Source organism: Leptodactylus fuscus, chromosome 8 (assembly GCF_031893055.1).
Source record: "Leptodactylus fuscus isolate aLepFus1 chromosome 8, aLepFus1.hap2, whole genome shotgun sequence".
Taxonomy (NCBI): domain Eukaryota; kingdom Metazoa; phylum Chordata; class Amphibia; order Anura; family Leptodactylidae; genus Leptodactylus; species Leptodactylus fuscus.
In genome coordinates this window covers 87884843-87904680 of record NC_134272.1, presented here as the reverse complement: position 1 = coordinate 87904680, position 19838 = coordinate 87884843, and the positions used below count along the sequence as shown (strand labels likewise).

At 45.6% G+C, this 19838-nt stretch overlaps 1 protein-coding gene across 3 annotated transcripts; it reads left to right on the top strand.

The window, feature by feature from the left end:
• The first annotated feature begins 47 nt into the window (after window positions 1-47).
• Window positions 48-19206, top strand: ATG9A (autophagy related 9A). Of its 3 annotated transcripts, XM_075284571.1 has the most exons (17): window positions 72-130; window positions 4886-4960; window positions 5749-5875; window positions 6461-6614; window positions 8489-8532; window positions 9333-9397; window positions 9752-9907; window positions 10171-10312; window positions 11184-11932; window positions 14183-14336; window positions 14570-14749; window positions 15620-15859; window positions 16227-16393; window positions 16681-16798; window positions 17071-17278; window positions 17637-17779; window positions 18170-19206. In XM_075284571.1, the coding sequence occupies exons 4-17, from the start codon at window positions 6512-6514 to the stop codon at window positions 18173-18175; spliced, it is 2475 nt and encodes an 824-aa protein (XP_075140672.1). In that variant the 5' UTR covers window positions 72-130; window positions 4886-4960; window positions 5749-5875; window positions 6461-6511; the 3' UTR covers window positions 18176-19206. The 3 variants fall into 3 exon arrangements, with proteins under 3 accessions (XP_075140671.1, XP_075140672.1, XP_075140673.1); XM_075284570.1 differs by lacking the exon at window positions 4886-4960 and having other exon boundaries at window positions 48-130; XM_075284572.1 differs by lacking the exons at window positions 72-130; window positions 4886-4960 and adding an exon at window positions 241-258.
• The last annotated feature ends 632 nt before the right edge of the window (window positions 19207-19838 follow it).

Here is a 19838-nt window from a genome sequence, read left to right as displayed (position 1 = left end):
ATCCTTCTCTGTGATTGGCTGACGGTCGTGTCAAGTGTTCCTAGTGACGGGGCCGGGCCAGGCTGCTGTGCTATAGGAGCGGCCGTGGAGACTGTCTGGTAACTGGGGCGACAGAGGCGCCACCTAACGGGTAATAAAAGGGGCACAATGGGGTGAAGGGCCGGGCACAGCCTGATAGCAGCAGCTTACTGACGTGTTATATATAGTGTTGTATCACGACATGACGATATGGGGCAGTATAGAGGCTATTGGGGTCAGGTCAGTATATCATATACATATAGTAGCTGTGATATGGTGATATTTATATTATGTCTCCCTATATCTATCTATATACTTCTATATCTATGACGTTATTTATCTATAGGACAGATATGGCGTAACGCGCTACCGTATCCGCATCGTATCCGCTATAACACCATATATATGACATAGAACCGGTGATACGTGGCGATATTTTATCACCGCCGGTTATACGGTTATATTATACTTTCTGTACGACAGGCCACACCCCTTTAACAAATAAAAACGTACGTTTGTCAGAAGTGTCAGCAAAACGCACATTACGTTTTTGCAGAGCGATCTGGTAATTGCGTATACTGGACAGGGACGGGGAATTTTAGAAAATTTCAACACCATGGACAGCGGAAGAGTCTGAATGTCGTCTTATCCATCATGTCTGTATCTGTGTACTATGGGGCGGTGATAGTATGTGTTACTACATGCGTGTGTCTATGTTATTACACGGATAGAGGATATACAGTGCTGGCCAAAAGTATTGGCCCCCTGCAGTCCTGTCAGATAATCCTCGGTGTCTCCCAGACAATGATTACACAGCACAGACTCTTATATAGTATATAAGTGACACAGGGTATATACAGTATAAGTATCGCCCCCTGCAGTCCTGTCAGATAATCCTCGGTGTCCCCCAGATAATGATTACAAGCACAAACTCTTTGGTAATATCTTCATTTATTTTGCTTGCAATGAAAAAACACAAAAGCAAATTTAAAAAAAAGTCACATCATTGATCATTTTACACAAAACTCCAAAACTGGTGCGGACAGAAGTATTGGCGCCCTCAGCCTAATACTTGGTCGCACAACCTTTAGACACAATAACTGCGCACAACCGCTTCTGCTAACCAGCAATGAGTTTCTTACAAGGCTCTGCTGGAATCTTAGACCCTTCTTCTTTGGCAAACTGCTCGCGGTCCCCCCTGAGATGTGAAGGGGGCCTTCTCCAAACTGCCACCAAGAGATCTCTCCCCCTCCCCCACAGGTGTTCTATGGGATTCAGGGCTGGACTCATTGCTGCCACTTTACAAGTCTCCAGGGCTTTCTCTCACCACCATTTTCTAGTGCTGACCTGAAGTGTGTTTTGGGTCCTTGTCCTGCTGGAAGAGCCCTGACCTCTGAGGGAGACCCAGCTTTCTCACACGGGGCCCTACATGATGCTGCACAATGTGTTGGTCGTCTTCAGACTTCATAATGCCATGCACACGGTCAAGCAGTCCAGTGCCAGAGGCAGCAAAGCAACCCCAAACCATCAGGGACCTCCGCCATGTCTGACTGTAGGGGGCGTCTTCTTCTCTTTGAAGGCCTCTTTTTTTCCCTGTAATCTCTATGTTGAGGCCTTTTCCTACTTTTGTCTCCTCTGACCAGAGAACATTCTCCCAGAACGGTTTTGGCTTTCTCAGGTAAGTTTTGGCAAACTCCAGCCTGGCTTCTGTCTGTGGGTAAGAAGTGGGGTCTTCCTGGGTCTCCTACCATACAGTCCCTTCTCATTCAGACGCTGACACTGGATAGTACGGGGTGACACTGTTGTACCCTCGGACTGCAGGGCAGCTTGGACTTGTTTGGATGTTAGTCGAGGTTCTTTATCCGCCATCCGCACAATCTTGCGGTGAAATCTCTCGTCAATGTTTCTTTTGCGTCCACATCTAGGGAGGTTAGCCACAGGGCCATGGGCTTTACACTTGATGACACTGCGCACGGTAGACACAGGAACATTCAGGTCTTTGGAGATGGACTTGTAGCCTTGAGATTGCTCATGCGTCCTCACAATTTTGCTTCTCAAGTCCTCAGACAGTTCTTTGGTCTTCTTTCTTTTCTCCATGCTCAATGTGGTCACACAAGGACACAGGACAGAGGTGGAGTCAACTTTAATCCATTTCAACTGGCTGCAAGTGTGATTTAGTTATTGCCACCACCTGTTAGGTGCCCCAGGTAAGTAACAGGTGCTGTTAATTACACAAATTAGAGAAGCATCACATGATTTTTCAAACGGTGCCAATACTTTTGTCCACCCCCTTTTTATGTTTGGTGTGGAATTATATCCAATTTGGCTTTTTGACAATTATTTTTGTGGTTTTCCATTGAAGACAAATTAAATGAAGATAATACCAAAGAGTTTGTGATTGCAATCATTTTCTGGAAGAAACAGAGTATTATCTGACAGAATTGCAGGGGTGCCAATACTTTTGGCCAACACTGTAATTACCAATGGCTAACACGTTCCAGTAATTACTTGGCTGCTTAAAGGGGTTTTCCATGAACATAACCCTATGTAACTGTATAGGTATTGAAAAGATAAACATTTTTACAAATATAAGAAATTCAAAATTTTGCAGCGTTTTATAGATTTTCTCCAACTAACTTAGTGGTGACATCTGTTGTCATGATCGGTTATCAATAGATATCACCACAAAGGCAGGAACTTCTATGATCTGTGACTTGTCAGAAACCCAGCCACTATGTCTTATTGTGGTCGGGTTATCTTCTCATACATGTAGTGTCCTCCTGATAACCTGACCACAATAAGGACATCATGGCTGGTTATCTTCTCATACATGTAGTGTCCCCTCCTGATAACCAGCCATGATGTCCTTATTGTGGTCGGGTTATCTTCTCATACATGTAGTGTCCTCCTGATAACCAGCCATGATATCCTTATTGTGGTCAGGTTATCTTCTCATACATGTAGTGTCCTCCTGATAACCAGCCATGATGTCCTTATTGTGGTCAGGTTATCTTCTCATACATGTAGTGTCCTCCTGATAACCAGCCATGATGTCCTTATTGTGGTCAGGTTATCTTCTTATACATGTAGTGTCCTCCTGATAACCAGCCATGATGTCCTTATTGTGGTTGGGTTATCTTCTCATACATGTAGTGTCCTCCTGATAACCAGCCATGATGTCCTTATTGTGGTCGGGTTATCTTCTCATACATGTAGTGTCCTCCTGATAACCAGCCATGATGTCCATATTGTGGTCAGGTTATCTTCTCATACATGTAGTGTCCTCCTGATAACCAGCCATGATGTCCTTATTGTGGTCAGGTTATCTTCTCATACATGTAGTGTCCTCCTGATAACCAGCCATGATGTCCTTATTGTGGTCAGGTTATCTTCTCATACATGTAGTGTCCTCCTGATAACCAGCCATGATGTCCTTATTGTGGTTGGGTTATCTTCTCATACATGTAGTGTCCTCCTGATAACCAGCCATGATGTCCTTATTGTGGTCGGGTTATCTTCTCATACATGTAGTGTCCTCCTGATAACCAGCCATGATGTCCATATTGTGGTCAGGTTATCTTCTCATACATGTAGTGTCCTCCTGATAACCAGCCATGATGTCTTTATTGTGGTCAGGTTATCTTCTCATACATGTAGTGTCTCCTCCTGATTTCCAGCCATGATGTCCTTATTGTGGTCAGGTTATCTTCTCATACATGTAGTGTCCTCCTGATAACCAGCCATGATGTCCTTATTGTGGTCGGGTTATCTTCTCATACATGTAGTGTCCCCTCCTGATAACCAGCCATGATGTCCTTATTGTGGTCGGGTTATCTTCTCATACATGTAGTGTCCTCCTGATAACCAGCCATGATGTCCTTATTGTGGTCAGGTTATCTTCTCATACATGTAGTGTCCTCCTGATAACCAGCCATGATGTCCTTATTGTGGTCGGGTTATCTTCTCATACATGTAGTGTCCTCCAGATAACCAGCCATGATGTCCTTATTGTGGTCGGGTTATCTTCTCATACATGTAGTGTCCTCCTGATAACCAGCCATGATGTCCTTATTGTGGTCAGGTTATCTTCTCATACATGTAGTGTCCTCCTGATAACCAGCCATGATGTCCTTATTGTGGTCGGGTTATCTTCTCATACATGTAGTGTCCTCCTGATAACCAGCCATGATGTCTTTATTGTGGTCAGGTTATCTTCTCATACATGTAGTGTCCTCCTGATAACCAGCCATGATGTCCTTATTGTGGTCAGGTTATCTTCTCATATGTGTAGTGTCCTCCTGATAACCAGCCATGATGTCCTTATTATGGTCGGGTTATCTTCTCATACATGTAGTGTCCTCCTGATAACCAGCCATGATGTCCTTATTGTGGTCGGGTTATCTTCTCATACATGTAGTGTCCTCTCCTGATAACCAGCCATGATGTCCTTATTGTGGTCGGGTTATCTTCTCATACATGTAGTGTCCTCCTGATAAGACATTTCCAGAGAGGTGAGGGTTTCTCTTTAATTAAAGGGAGTCTTCTTTTGACTTTTTTAGATGCCTTATCTTGAGGTTTGGGGCTGTCTTTGAACCCAGGTTACATGATAGGTACCTGCACTTGACCCTCAGGTCCCTTTGTCTCCTTGCTGCTTCTTTGTTCACCATTGCATGCCCCTGATCACTGCTCTGGGTGACAAATCCCTGGTATTACATATGTGTAACCGATATTAAACGCTCCTCTTAAAACTCCAGCACCGTTAGGGTAGTGGCCCTTTAAGACTGCACTGGAAATAGCTGACATGAACTGGGCGCAACACCTGTGACTCAGACAAGTTACATATTAGTTTCGTTATGTCGGTCTGCAGCCCTGATATGTCAAAAGCCGAGGGAGGGAGGCTAAGATACAGCTAAAGGCGCAGGAGGACCCGGGAGCGCACTCTGTAAGTATGTCTGCAGATATGAAACCCACTGCTATGAGTAGGAGCTGTGCACACTGAGAGCGTATACAGTATATACTACACAGTGGTTGTATTGACATAACAATGTCTTTCTATAGAGGTCACTATATAATACTCAACTCAAGTGACATGTGTGGTTACTTTCAGTTTAAAGGGATCTTATCATTCAATCACTTATTTTTCTAACACGTCGGAAGCAAGAAAGACTATTCGTCTCCTGCCTTTCATTGTCCTCTCCACGCCGCCGTTCGCCTAAAATCCCGGTTTTTCTTGGTATGTAAATGAGTTCTTTCGCAATACTGGGGGCGGGCCCCAGCGCTCAGACAGCACTGGGGGGCCCCAATGCTGCGAGAGAAATCCTCTTCTTCTGCAAATAGGTCTTCACCGCGTCTTCTTCCAGTGGCGGCTTGTAACTTCTAGGCCTCGGGCCTAGGGCAAACCGACTGCGCATTCTTGTACATAGGGGGTACTATTATAGTAGTTATATTCTTGTATATAGGAAGTAGTATTATAGTAGTTATATTCTTGTACATAGGAGTAGTATTATAGTAGTTATATTCTTGTACATAGGAGTAGTATTATAGTAGTTATATTCTTGTACATAGGAGCAGTATTATAGTAGTTATATTCTTGTACATAGGAGTAGTATTATAGTAGTTATATTCTTGTACATAGGAGTAGTATTATAGTAGTTATATTCTTGTACATAGGAGCAGTATTATAGTAGTTATAGTCTTGAATATAAAATTTTTTATTGTATTATTTTTCAGACTCTGCAGTATAGAGATATGTAGAAGTAAATCCAACGGCTTCTAAAGATTTGTCATATTACCGCATCCAGGGAAATGATACTAGAAAAGTTGAGAATTCTGTGGAGCCTGCAAACCGTGTCTTTATGTAAGTAGCTATGATTACTCATATGGACTGTTATACTCTGTACTACACAGCAAAGGAGACCTGACAGATCCTGTATATTAACAGTGCTATCAGACGGACACCATTCTCCTGACTCAAATATTATCTTACAGAGGGACCTGTCCTCTCTCCTGTGTGGTTTAGTATATAGGGGACCTGTCCTCTCTATAATAACACTGTATTTCCACGACTATTCACATACAATAAGTGGTTTTGAATTGGCACTGAATATTGACACTTACCTGGATAGAGGGTAACTCTATCCAGGTAAGTGTCAATATTCAGTGCCAATTCAAAACCACTTATTGTATGTGAATAGTCGTGGAAATACAGTGTTATTATAGAGAGGACAGGTCCCCTATATACTAAACCACACAGGAGAGAGGACAGATCCTCTATATACTACACCACACAGGACAGATCCTCTATATACTACTCTCCAGTAGCCATTGCAGATAGACTGTACAAGATTATATCAATGTTAATGTGACATTAACATCTGCCATTTTCCTATATTCAGTGTTTGAATTGATGCATATGGGGTAAATCTGTCTTTTCTCCATCCAGCACGTCATCCTCCATTTTGAAGGCTGAGATCTTGATGTGAAGCCGGGAGACATGGCTGTGTTTGATACACCCTACCAGAGGCTGGAGGCCTCGTACACGGACTCACCTCTGGGGGAAGATGACCTCTTGGTTCATGTGCCAGAGGGCAGTAAATGTGAGTACTGCAATGTGTCCTCATAGAGCTCACCTACCAATAATGTATCTGCTTATATTGCTTGCTAGTCAGTGCTGAAGTTTATGACCCAGATCATACATAGATGATAAGGCCTTTCCTGAATAGCATTGCCTAATGTGACCTTTGGTGATTGTTCCTTTTTCCTTGTATGATATGACAGTTTATTTGCAGAATGTTGTAGATTTTATATAACACCTACACAGTCCTGTGACCCTCATCCTGCAGAGGAGAATGGGAGTATTAATAATTTTTATGAGCAGCATAAAGATGTATAGTTACATGAACTATATAGGACTACGACACCCAGTAGGAGGGCGCCTGTGATGCATAACAGAAGACTTTGCCACCAAAGGCTTCTCACTTTTTTGCAAGGTGTTATACAAAGCAAGATAATACAGTTCCTAAAGAGTCTTGTTCTACTCTTCATTTACTGATCCTGCATTACATTTTGTATTATACTCCAGAGCTGCACTCACTGTTCTGCTGATACAGTCACTGTGTACATACATTACATTACATTACTTCTGTATTATACTCCAGAGCTGCGCTCACTATTCTGCTGGTGCAGTCACTGTGTACATACATTACATTACTTATCCTGTATTATACTCCAGAGCTGCGCTCACTATTCTGCTGGTACAGTCACTGTGTACATACATTACATTACTTATCCTGTATTATACTCCAGAGCTGCGCTCACCATTCTGCTGGTACAGTCACTGTGTACATACATTACATTACTTATCCTGTATTATACTCCAGAGCTGCGCTCACTATTCTGCTGGTGCAGTCACTGTGTACATACATTACATAACTTATCCTGTATTATACTCCAGAGCTGCGCTCACTATTCTGCTGGTGCAGTCACTGTGTACATACATTACATTACTTATCCTGTATTATACTCCAGAGCTGCACTCACTATTCTGCTGGTACAGTCACTGTGTACATACATTACACTACTTATCCTGTATTATACTCCAGAGCAGCGCTCACTATTCTGCTGGTACAGTCACTGTGTACATACATTACATTACTTATCCTGTATTATACTCCAGAGCTGCGCTCACTATTCTGCTGGTGCAGTCACTGTATACATACATTACATTACATTAGTTATCCTGTATTATACTCCAGAGCTGCGCTCACTATTCTGCTGGTGCAGTCACTGTGTACATACATTACATTACTTATCCTGTATTATACTCCAGAGCTGCGCTCACTATTCTGCTGGTGCAGTCACTGTGTACATACATTACATTACTTATCCTGTATTATACTCCAGAGCTGCGCTCACTATTCTGCTGGTGCAGTCACTGTGTACATACATTACATTACTTATCCTGTATTATACTCCAGAGCTGCGCTCACTATTCTGCTGGTGTAGTCACTGTGTATATACATTATATTACTTATCCTGTATTATACTCCAGAGCTGCGCTCACTATTCTGCTGGTACAGTCACTGTGTACATACATTACATTACTTATCCTGTATTATACTCCAGAGCTGCGCTCACTATTCTGCTGGTACAGTCAGTGTATATACATTACATTACTTATCCTGTATTATACTCCAGAGCTGTGCTCACTATTCTGCTGGTACAGTCACTGTGTACATACATTACATTACTTATCCTGTATTATACTCCAGAGCTGCGCTCACTATTCTGCTGGTACAGTCAGTGTATATACATTACAATGTATCTGCCCCCTGTATTCTCGGGTCTCCACTAAGCTGTTAGAGATCTGTCTGGACATAAGGATATAGTGGGAGACTTGTATAAGATTAGAGTTATAGGATTAGTAGTCTTCCTTTATCACATGTGACACTTTTCTCTTTTCTCTCTGCAGCTCCTTGGAATCACATTGAGAATCTCGATCTCTTCTTCTCCAGAGTATCCTTTCATCTTCCTACTTCTGCAGTTTATGGCTCGGCTTTTTGTTACTTTGTACTTTCTTTCAGTTCTATGTTGATAACTTTTGTTTGAAAACAGAAACTTCACCTCTTACGGCAGGTTCACACGAGCGCCACGGTCTCTACAAGGGACCCCGAACACTGGAGAAGCAGACGGCTAAAACCGCAGTCACACGGGGACACAACTGACGGTGACGGAGTCCGCTGGCTTCAAACTGAAAGTGGTGGAGAGAAAAGACTTCCGTGCAGGACTTTTCTTTCTGACAATTTTCAGCAGTTTCTGCACTGGAGTCTTCAACTAAGACTCCAGCACAGATGTGAGCTCGGCCTTACATGGGTGACAAGTTGTCCTGCTGCGGTTTGTTACAGTGTATCAGCGCAGGCAGACATGATCTGCCTGGAGTCAGGACAGGAGAGAGGTTTTGTTCATTGTAGTTTGATTTTCCAACACATCGATACCAGTTTTCTGCCGCAGATGAGTGATATTGTGGCACCTACATGGACCACATCTCCCGCCCTGCACCTTGCTCAGCATACGTATTCTATCTCATGTCAGCTTTGTATTGTGAGTTATCCAGAAGATTTACACCAGATCCCGAGGGGCGTAGATATGCGCTTCGGCTTGGATCCTCCTCTGCTTTGTGCCTGTGGCCCTTTTTGTACCCCAATCTTAATAAATCTGCCCCAATGTGTCAGTGTAGGCAAGAACCTGTACATCGCCTTCTCCTCCTCTGATTCCTAATCATCTCTATAGAGTGTTCCTTGATGCAGACCCTTCAGGTATACAACCTGCACCAGAAGAATGGATTCACCTGCATGCTGATTGGAGAAATCTTCGAGTTGTTGTAAGTCTGTTTAACCCCCTAGTGACCGACGAGTCGCCTTTTTACATCGGTCATTGATGGACCTAATGGCTGCACAGACAATGGTGTGGCTACAGTTTGGGGTCCCCTCTGCATTGGTGCCCTGTATCTATAACTAAACTTATTGACGTCACTATAAGATAATCCTTTAATAGTCCCACAATGGGACTATTAAAGTGCTGTGTCCTGTTCTGTACTCTAAACCATCAGCAGGGGGCAGAAGTACAGTATGGGGGTATTAATCTGTCTTGTTTTAGCTTCCTCTGGCAGTTCTATGTGTTTTCAGATTGTTATTTTACTGCACTTTGCTTTACGGCCTTTACCGATCCTTTGCAGGCAGTTCATCTTCGTGGTCAGCTTCACCACCTTCCTGGTGAGCTGTGTGGATTATGACATCCTTTTTGCAAACAAGATGGTGAATCACAGTCAGAGCGAGAACAACAAAGTGACCCTGCCAGATGCCTTCCTGCCCCCGGGAGTCTGCAGAGATCGGTCAGTATCTGATTCCTTCCTTTCTTTGATCCACTAAAACACAAAGGACATACGAAAGTTGCAGACGGTTTCAGTGATCAAGGTATAACATTCCTTTAAATTAAAGGGATTTAGTGAGATCAGGCAGCGCGACTCCTATCCAGTGGCTGGGTCAGGTATTGCAGCTCATCCCTATATAAGTGACACAAGCTGATGTATTTGCAGTAAGCTCTTCCCTTTCCTATACACAATGTTATAGAAGGATTTTCTTTTTTGTCTTCCAGGATTCAGGAGAATTACTTCCTTATGGTCCTTCTGGTCATCGCCGGCGTCTTCTGGATCCACAGACTGATCAAATTTATATATAATGTCTGCTGCTACTGGGAGATCTACAACTTTTACATCCAAGCGCTGCGGATCCCTATGGTGTGTACCGACTATACATCCCCAAACATGTTTTAGAAAATCCCTTCACTCATTACTTTGACCCTGAGAAATCTATAAAGATGTCTGTGTGTCCCAGGAGTTTCGCCATGTCCGTCCTTCTCCTGGAGGAGGAAGCCTTATATATTCTCTTCCCTTCACACAGTTAAACAATATAGTTTTGCCTGCCTGCAGTTACCACTAGGGGGCGCACACTGCACTTTATTATAGAGTACAATGTATAACTGTATATAGCATGCACCCCCTAGTGGTGGCTGTATGCAGTCAGAATTTGACTATTTAAAGGGGTTTTCCTGGACTGAACTGTTCTTAGGATAGGTTATCCTTTGCAGGTCAGTGGAGTTCAGTCCCAGGACCCCTACCCTGCAGCTGTTTGATAGGGCTGATGCTATGGGGGAAGGGGGTGGTTGCAGTAGCACAAGGCAGGGGTCCATTACAGATTTTGCACTGGGTCCCGGGAGGTTCAAGTGCTGCGGCCTCTTCACTGAATACCCAGCACAGCGCCGTACATTGTGTAGTGGTTGGGCTTGGTATTACCGCTCCAGCTGTACCATGTGAATGATTAATGTGAAGCAGCTGATCTGTGGTGGTCCTGGGTGTTGCACCCTCACTAATCAGAAATTAATAAGTTATCAATATTTTACTCTTCCAACCCCCTTTACGTCTATGCCAGGGCAGGGGCTTCGGAGCTTTGTATCAGAATAAGAGGTCCAACCACTATAAAGATATTTTCTAACATGGTTTAATACAGAAATTTAGGATTATTTCTAATTAAAAATATGCATAAGGGTCAAAATTCCCATTGGCAAGGTTTATGGGGCAACCCACTTTTAACCCCTTCTTCTCCTTGCAGGCAGATCTTCCCTATTACACCTGGGAGGAAATCCAGAGCAGAATCGTCCAGATCCAGAAGGAGCACCAGATCTGCATCCACAAGAAGGAGTTGTCAGAATTGGACGTCTCCCATAGAATCTTGCGCTTCAAAAACTACATGGTCGCCATGGTCAACAAGAACCTTCTGCCACTTCAGCATCGGCTCCCCCTGCTGGGAGATACAGTTTTTTACACCCGAGGCCTCAAATACAACTTCCAGCTCATTTTCTTCTGGGGTCCTGGATGCCTTTTCCAGAATGAATGGAGTTTAAAGCCTGAGTACAAGCGAGCGGGAGCGCGCCTGGAGCTGGCGGACAGGCTGTCTCAACGCATTCTCTGGATAGGCCTCGCCAACCTGGTGCTCTGCCCGCTTGTCCTGGTCTGGCAGATCCTCTATGCCTTCTTCAGCTATACAGAAGTTCTGCGCAGAGAACCCGGAAGCCTCGGAGCCAGATGCTGGTCCCTGTATGGCCGCTGCTATCTCCGCCACTTCAATGAGCTGGATCATCAGCTGCAAGCGAGGCTGAGCCGAGCCTACAAGCCGGCAAGCAAATACATGAACTGCTTCCTGTCCCCGCTCCTGGCTGTGGCTGCTAAACATTTAGGATTCCTGGCGGGGTCTGTCCTGGCGGTGCTGATAGCGCTCACTGTCTATGATGAAGACGTGCTGGCGGTGGAGCATGTGCTGAGTGCGGTGACACTGCTCGGGGTGGTGGTGACTGTCTGCAGGTCAGCACGAAGTATAGGTGACGGTTAGGGGTGACCTAACTTAAAGGTTCTTAAAGGGGCTTACTGGGACTGGCATAGTGATGACCTGTACTTAGGATAAGTCATCAGTATGTGATTGTTGGGACACCCAGATGCCCTGCCAAACAGTTTGAAGAGACTGCGCACTATGCGGTTTACAGGTTTGTATACTAAGGGCTAGTTCACACGTGAACTGCCCGCGCGGGTTTTGACACAGAGAGAGACGCGGCGAGCCGCGTCTCTCTCTTGTCAAAACCCGCCCGCCGCGACCATCGCTGTCGCGGCTTAACCCTCTGCTGTCGGCTCAAATGAATGAGCCGACATAGGAGGGAGCTGCCGGGGGCGGAAGCCGCGCGGCTGAGCCTGCGCGGCTTCCGCCTGAAGAAAGGACATGTCCTTTCTTTTCTCCGCTAGCAGCAGCTCGCCACTAGCGGAGAACAGAAGCCCGGCGGTCTCCATAGACCACCATTATAAGGGGAGGTTTTGGAAGCAAAATCCGCTGTCAAAAACCTCCCCTTATACTCACGTGTGAACTAGCCCTTATGCAACCATTGTTTTCAGTGCTACATTGTATCTTTGTTTCATTGTGCACATAAAGCCAGGAAATGCGCCAAACCATTGTATGTTTGTGTCTCCCTTTCAGAGCTTTGAGCCCTTGCGGTTACAGTAATACAGACAAACCCTGTGTAATCTTCTCCTATACTCCTGTATTAGGCTGGTCTTACACGGCCGTAATGTAGGTCTGCACATTATATTCAATATGGCCTCTTACACCACCGGATATTTTATCCGTGGTGTGGCCGGGCTGCAACCGTGGTCCACAATTTATAGGACATGGCCGTGAATTACGGCACTGCATGGACTCGCCCATAGAACTCTATGGGCGAGTGCGGCAGGACACGGACATCTGCAGAGTCTATGGTGCCAATCAGCGACTTGTGGACCGTACATTCAATACGGTCGTGTAAGAGCAGCCTTACTCCAGATACCACAGGATCAGACTACACTTGGGGTTTCGGCGTAGTCTGTAACCATAGAGACACATAGATCTGTATACAGAAAAAAGTCAGGTTTTCAATCAAGAGTATTTGCAATTATTTTTTTTTACATTAGAAAAATAAAATGGTTGCAAAAGTCTACATATCCTTTTTATATCCTCCTATACTTACTATGTTATATAATTATATTGAAGTAGCATGTGCCCCCTACCTGGACTCTACCCACCCCCCACCCCACCCCCATCATGCTCCTGTCCCCCGGTACGCGCTCCCGCGCCCATGCCGCTTTTTCTCCCGCACGCCTGCCCGCGCCTATGCCCCTCCTTCCTTTGTGGTGCAACTGCAGCCACCCACTTGCATGCTTCCCCACCTCCCCATGGCACTGGCCCCTGCCAGTTACCCCTCCCTTGGAGGCCCCCCAAACAACCCCCCCCCCCCAAACTCCCCCCAGCACCCCCCAACCCCCTCATGCCCCCAAACCCCCCTCACCACCACCAAACCCCTCAACAAACCTACCCCTATATCGTGTGTCGGCACTGCTACATCACAGCCTATGCCGCGCAGCAGGACCAGACACGGCCCAGGCTGAGCAGCACCTGGTCCCGGTGAACTCACCAAAGAAGTCTAGGCGATCCAGTTCTGTTGCTGCCTATGCCGGCATGTACAGTCTTTGGCCAAGCTTGCATGGCCGCAAGCTAAGCCGGCATGTGCGATCCAGTCCTGCACGTGTGTCGGCCAGCTATTAGCGAAGCCGGACTGTGCGCTGCACAGCCGAACGTGTGCCGAGACACCATCGTGTTCAGCTTGGAGTCCGGCAAATAGCTCCACCAACACAGTCGGCCCAGCCAATTGGGGAACGGCTCAAAGATCTGGGATGACAAATTTTCTTTAGCGGTGGCAAAGTGCGGGCGTGCAGGGGGCTACTATGTAGCCTATGTTTCAAACCGGGACCCAATGTATGTGTGTGTAAAATTCCAGCCAAATCCATGCGGCCGTTTTGCTGTGATTGAGGAACAAAACTCCAAACCCACAAAGTTTCTAGGATTAGGATATAAAATAAAAATAAATTCCAGTCTCTGACAAGTGTACTTTAAAATAATTGCTGCCCTCTACTGGTACAAGGTAGTACTGCACAAGTAGATGCAGTTTTCGGTTTACTACGTTGTGTTTGTATAATACAATAACCTATAATATATATATATAACCTATAATAGTTGCCTTCTCTGCTCCTTAGGTCGTTCATTCCTGACCAGCACTTGGTTTTCTGCCCGGAGCAGCTCCTGAGGGTCATCTTGGCTCATATTCACTACATGCCCGACCATTGGCAGCGCAGCGCTCACCGAGCAGAGACTCGCGGAGAATTTGCACAACTTTTCCAGTACAAAGCAGTAAGTGTTTTCTGTGTAGAAGAACAACCACTGCTCTCGGCTGCTGTATCCTATATACCTGCTGGTGGGGATAGAAGGAGCCTCATCTCTCATAGTCATGCAGACTCCACACTGTACACTAGCGAGGGTTAATCACTACACAATTACTTGTGTACATAAAGCTACTCCCATTCAGTCCATTCAGTATCTTATGAATTTTGGTAATCAATTCTCCCATGACTTGTTATGTGCAGGTCTTTATACTGGAGGAGCTCCTGAGTCCGCTGCTGACGCCTCTTGTACTGATCTTCCGACTGCGTCCAAAGTCCTTGGAGATCATCGACTTTTTTCGAAACTTCACGGTCGAAGTGGTAGGCGTCGGGGATACCTGTTCTTTTGCACAAATGGATGTGCGTCAGCACGGCAATCCTGCGGTAAGTACATAGGGCTATAATATAGTAACCAGACAGCGCTGCAGAAACATCCAGTGTTAGGGCCCAAAAGTAAAGAGTGTCTCCTCTGCTGCAGGGTAAAATTACTGATAACAGAGAACAGTAGGAGATAAAACTCAACCACTAATGGTTCCTGGTGAAATTACGGTATTATTGTAAATCATTCACCACTTCAGTGTTTCCCTATAAGTTAAACGACACCCTGAAATATTGCAAAAAAACTGTAATGTAGTCCAGCGATTGGGAAGACGGGTGAACCAAAGTAACGTCACCCTAAAGCCTCCCTGTGAATGGAGCGCCAGTGCGATGGTGTTACTAGCATTTCATTCACTTTGCTGGAGCTGCTGGAGATTAAAGTCCCTGGGGCTCCATTCACAAGGAGGTTTTAGGGGGACTTTTGGTCCCCCGTCCTCCTGATCACTAGGTAACCTGGCAGCCAGGCCCCCATCGATTGGACACTTATCCCTTATACATAGGACAGGGGACAAATTTCGATAACACAATCCTGTAATTTTATCACCAGGGTGGTGCCCTGGCCATGTCCCCATTCATATATGGTAGTAATTTCAACAAGCCCCACAAAATAGCTCCCCCTGCTGGTTATTGGGTCTGCTGCTTATCTTGCAGCTGGGTCTTCTTCTAGACCAGGGGTAGGGAACATATGGCTCTCCAGCTGTTGCAAAACTGCAACTCCCAGCATGCATACTGGCTCTTCTGTTCTTGGAACTCCCATGGATGTGAATGGAGCATGTTGGGAGTTGTAGTTTCACAGCAGCTGGAGAGCCGAAGGTTCCCTATCCCTGTTCTAGACCATCTATAGCTAATCCTTGTGTCCATCTTCTTCTCTTACAGTGGATGTCTGCTGGAAAGACTGAAGCTTCGGTTTATCAGCAGGCGGAGGACGGTAAGACTGAGCTGTCACTTATGCACTTCGCCATCACAAATCCCCGCTGGCAGCCTCCTCGGGAATGTTCTGCGTTCCTGACACACCTGCGAGAGCGAGTCCAGAAAGACAGTGGCGGAACGACTCCAAAAAACGCCCCCGGACTGGGACACCATTACTCTGGATTATCTCTGCACTCTGACTCTGAGGTGCGCATGTGGTCAGTGATCACTTCCATCCTGATTCCCAGGCCCCGTACTGCCATGACGGTCTTGATTGAGGGCGCCCCCACCTGTATAACTGCTCAGATGCCACAGTCACTATTAACTGCAACATCTGAGGGGTTAAACGTCCAGGATGAGAGGTGTAACATAGCCAGTACTCATCTATTGTGGACTGGATTTAGCTCTGGAGCCTGCGCTGTCATGTCCCCGCCATACATGAACAGTAGATGTCGCTAGAGGGTTAACAACAAAACCCTGTATACAGCTCCAGTGCAGACCTATGCGATGACATACAACCCCTTTAATCCGGCACTCAGAGGTTACTCCACTCACTTCTTGTTCTGTGTTTTAGCCCCACAGTCTGATGGCGAACATGTTCCACGCGATGTCACCGGCAGCCATTCCTCCACACAATGATGTGCTCTGCTCTCCGCACGTGTCTGCTGTATCAGAGGTGGCGTCAGCGCTGCGTTCCCTGTCACCGCAGCAGTCCTGTCACATGGCTCAAAACCAAAGCGGGTGAGGAAACTGAGTACAGACCTCTGAAACTTTCTTTAACTTTGGGGGACAGTGACGCACACACACGCGTGGACTCTTGTCCTGTCCTGGACACCTCTATGTATACAAATGGATGGGCTCTTAATTTTGGTTCTACACGAGGTCTTAAAAGGACACCTTTAAATGAGCAATAATCCAATGGTCCGCAAATAATTAACCCCCTATGGGCTGATAAAGAAATCAATAGTGTATCAGATTGAAGTCTAGGTATTGCGAGCCCTTCAGTGGATGTTATGTCTGTGTTACAGCCTTGAATTTAGGAATGGCAGCTTTGGAAGCAGTTTATGGGAGGGCCCTATGACCAGTGGGCCCCTGTCTGAATACGCCTCTATGGAGATGAGTCTGCACGCATTATACATGCACGAAGTAAGTGGTTATATCATCTGTATACTGCAAAATACTAGTCATGCTATTAAACTACTGCAACAACAGTAATGAAGCTACTATAGTACCAAGCTATAAGCTATTGCTATAACACTGCGGCTGCTACAGTAGTAAACTGATCACACTACTGTACTATAAATGCTACAATACTATGAGTACACTACACTGCGACACTACATCTACTACAATCCATTACAGCTGCACTGCTGAGACTTCTAGTGCAGATTATTACTGACGCTCCTGTTCTCTGCCAGTTACATCAGCAGCACACTCGCATGGCACCAGGCCGACATATATGGCACAGACAGGAGAGCGATGAGAGTGGAGAGAGCGTGTCAGGGGACGGACCCATGAACACTACATCCAACATTCCCACCTCTGCCAGCTGCCCATCGCCGTCTTCAATGCTGCGCGAGGATAGGATGCCACCCATCAGTGCACATAGGTTCAGTGCCAGCACAGGTAGGCATCCTGTATATTGTAGGCCTCAAACTCTGCTGAGTAAATGGACCGTAAATAGAATTTAAAGATGACAGGCTGTACTCCTTACTTGGGTCCCATACAATAAAATGGCCCCAACCAGTAAAATGTTCCCCATACAATGCCTGGTCCGTCATGAAGGCCTCCATACAATGATGATTATTAATCCAGTACTTGCCTCGCTGCACCCTGGCCGTTCTCTTCCTCTGCTCCAGGTGCACTGCTGTGATCTTACCCGTCTCCTTATTATGCATCCCTCCATAATGCAAAGGTCACCCCATAGTAAGGCCCTGCGTGATGGGTCTTGCTCACTCTTCCTTTTTGCTTTTCTTTCCCCCAGATTTTGGATCAGTACATAGAGCCCCATCTAACTTAGCCCGGCAGCCCATGGGTGGGTGGAGTGAAGATACTCCGAGCACCCGTCACCCCGAAACTGTGCCAGAGGAAGGGTCTGAAGATGAACTTCCACCTCAGACTCAGAAGGTTTGTGTGTCTTTCACTCTCCTCCTATTACAGGGTTACAAAAACATGGCTGCTTTCTTCTAGTGGTGAGTCTGGTATTGCAGATCAGCTCCATTGAATTGGGCTAAGCTTTACAGGGGTCGTCCAGGGCTCTCTACTTGTTCTTCTCGGGGCGTGACATCACATCCATGTCAGCTCCAGACATGTCACTTCCTGAGAGAAGGAAGTGGAGCTTAATATTAGAAGTTTCAAACTGCGGTGCAAAATGCCCCATTTCTTGTGATAAGCAGATTACCCCCCATTCTGTGGCTTGTTGTGACCAGGGTGCCCCTTTAAACGGGAAGTGCACCTATTATTTTGTGTGTATTTAACATAAAATGTCCTTTTAACTTTTTTTTTTCTTTCCTTTAGGTGTAAAGTTTCTTCTCCACATTTCCAGAATTGACCTTTCCTCCCCTTGACATTTCTTGGGAGAGTGAATCTGTCCATAGTCTGTGTGTATGTGAGTCTGACTCTATATCCCCCTTTGTGTATGTATATACCTCTGTATATATGGATATTATGGTCTTGCCTACTTGCTCTTGAATATTGGATTTGCACTGGACGATCAGAATGTGTGTGTGTTGCTGTGAACATGGAGACGATGCAGCGTGGCATCTACGTGGGACAAATGTTACTGCCGATCCTACCGATCCTTCATTGTATACTTCTCTTCTGTATCTGCCATCATAAAGGGAATATTATCACTCCTACATCGGACAAACCTTCCATCATCTATACCATAGTAGAGACCAACTAAATTCCAGGACACTTAAGCCCCACCCCTGTGACAACCCTTTCTGCCTTCTTTATGGGTGGCCACGCCCCTTCCTACCCAGCTCCTGGGACTGTCGGCCACTATGTGTGAATATAAAGGGTATGTATACTTTTGCAACATTTTTTATTTCTCCAAAAGATTTTAAATGAAGCAACTTTGCAAATAATCTTGATTAAAAATATTGCACCATTCTGTGTCTGCAGCTCCTATGCGGACCTATGTTACACATTAGTCCGGTCCTGTACGTGTCTCTACACTCACTTTGTCCTTTTTTTCTAACCAATCTACTAACAGTAGCTGACGGGGTCGAGTAACACATGACTGCAGGATCAGACTACGCCCTGATTGTTTGTAGTCTGTAGCTGTATACCTAAAACGATACATTGTTTTTAATCAAAACGATCAACAACGTTGCTTCACTTTGTGTTGTAGATGTGATGGAGAAGTACAATGGAGTTGCAGTGGTCTAGAGAGTGAGTCTATGACGTAAAACAGGATCTATGGGTTCACATGGGTTCATTGTCCTGGCATATAGTGCACCACTAACCTGTCTGCAATGTTTTGTATAGAAATGTATATTGCATCTTTTTGTACGATTGTATAATTCTAAATAAAACGAATTATCTGTAATGTGAAAACTCCTCTGTCACGTTTATTCTAGAGCGGCGAGACAACCCGGTAAGCCTTGTTAAAACTTAGCAGTACCGAGGAGCAATCCTTCCATCTCTGATCGTCGGTAGAGGGTGGGGCTTAGATAAGGGGGTGGGGCATGGTCTTGCTGGGTTTCCACCGTCCACAGAAGAGGTTTTCGCTAAAATCTAAACGCCTCCTTCCAAAAATATCCGGGGGATTCGCTATGCTGAGGCCTGAGCGGCCGGGGGCTAAAGTAGGGCCTGGCCCTCCAAAAGAGGGACATGGGAGGTATAAGTGACAAAGTGATTGCATGAGGGGGCCCAAAGTCTTCTACATATGAAATCACCAATATTATACGGCTGACAAATCTGTACAACTACCGACCGCGAAAATCTACGTGAAAATGGAGAAAGGTAAATATTAATTTTCACTTTTGTGAAGTTTTTGTTTCTTCTGCCATCAGATGATGAATTGTAGAAGAAACTAAACTCCTGAGTCACCCGAGTTACACAACACACATCACATGATGAGCTGTCACTGCGATCCCTCCAGGCTTCCGTACATTTGGGTGTACCAACATGGCCGCTTAGTCCCGCCTCCTCCTTTGACGGACAGCTGTGGGCAGCCAAT

Bases quoted from the DNA above. Each gene is read 5' to 3' on its own strand.
- ATG9A (XM_075284570.1), top strand. From the start codon at position 6,512: ATGGCTGTGTTTGATACACCCTACCAGAGGCTGGAGGCCTCGTACACG. The intron at 15,860-16,226 runs GTGCGCATGTGG...TCTGTGTTTTAG, and splicing joins CTCTGCACTCTGACTCTGAG to CCCCACAGTCTGATGGCGAA. The intron at 17,279-17,636 runs GTAGGCATCCTG...TCTTTCCCCCAG, and splicing joins TAGGTTCAGTGCCAGCACAG to ATTTTGGATCAGTACATAGA.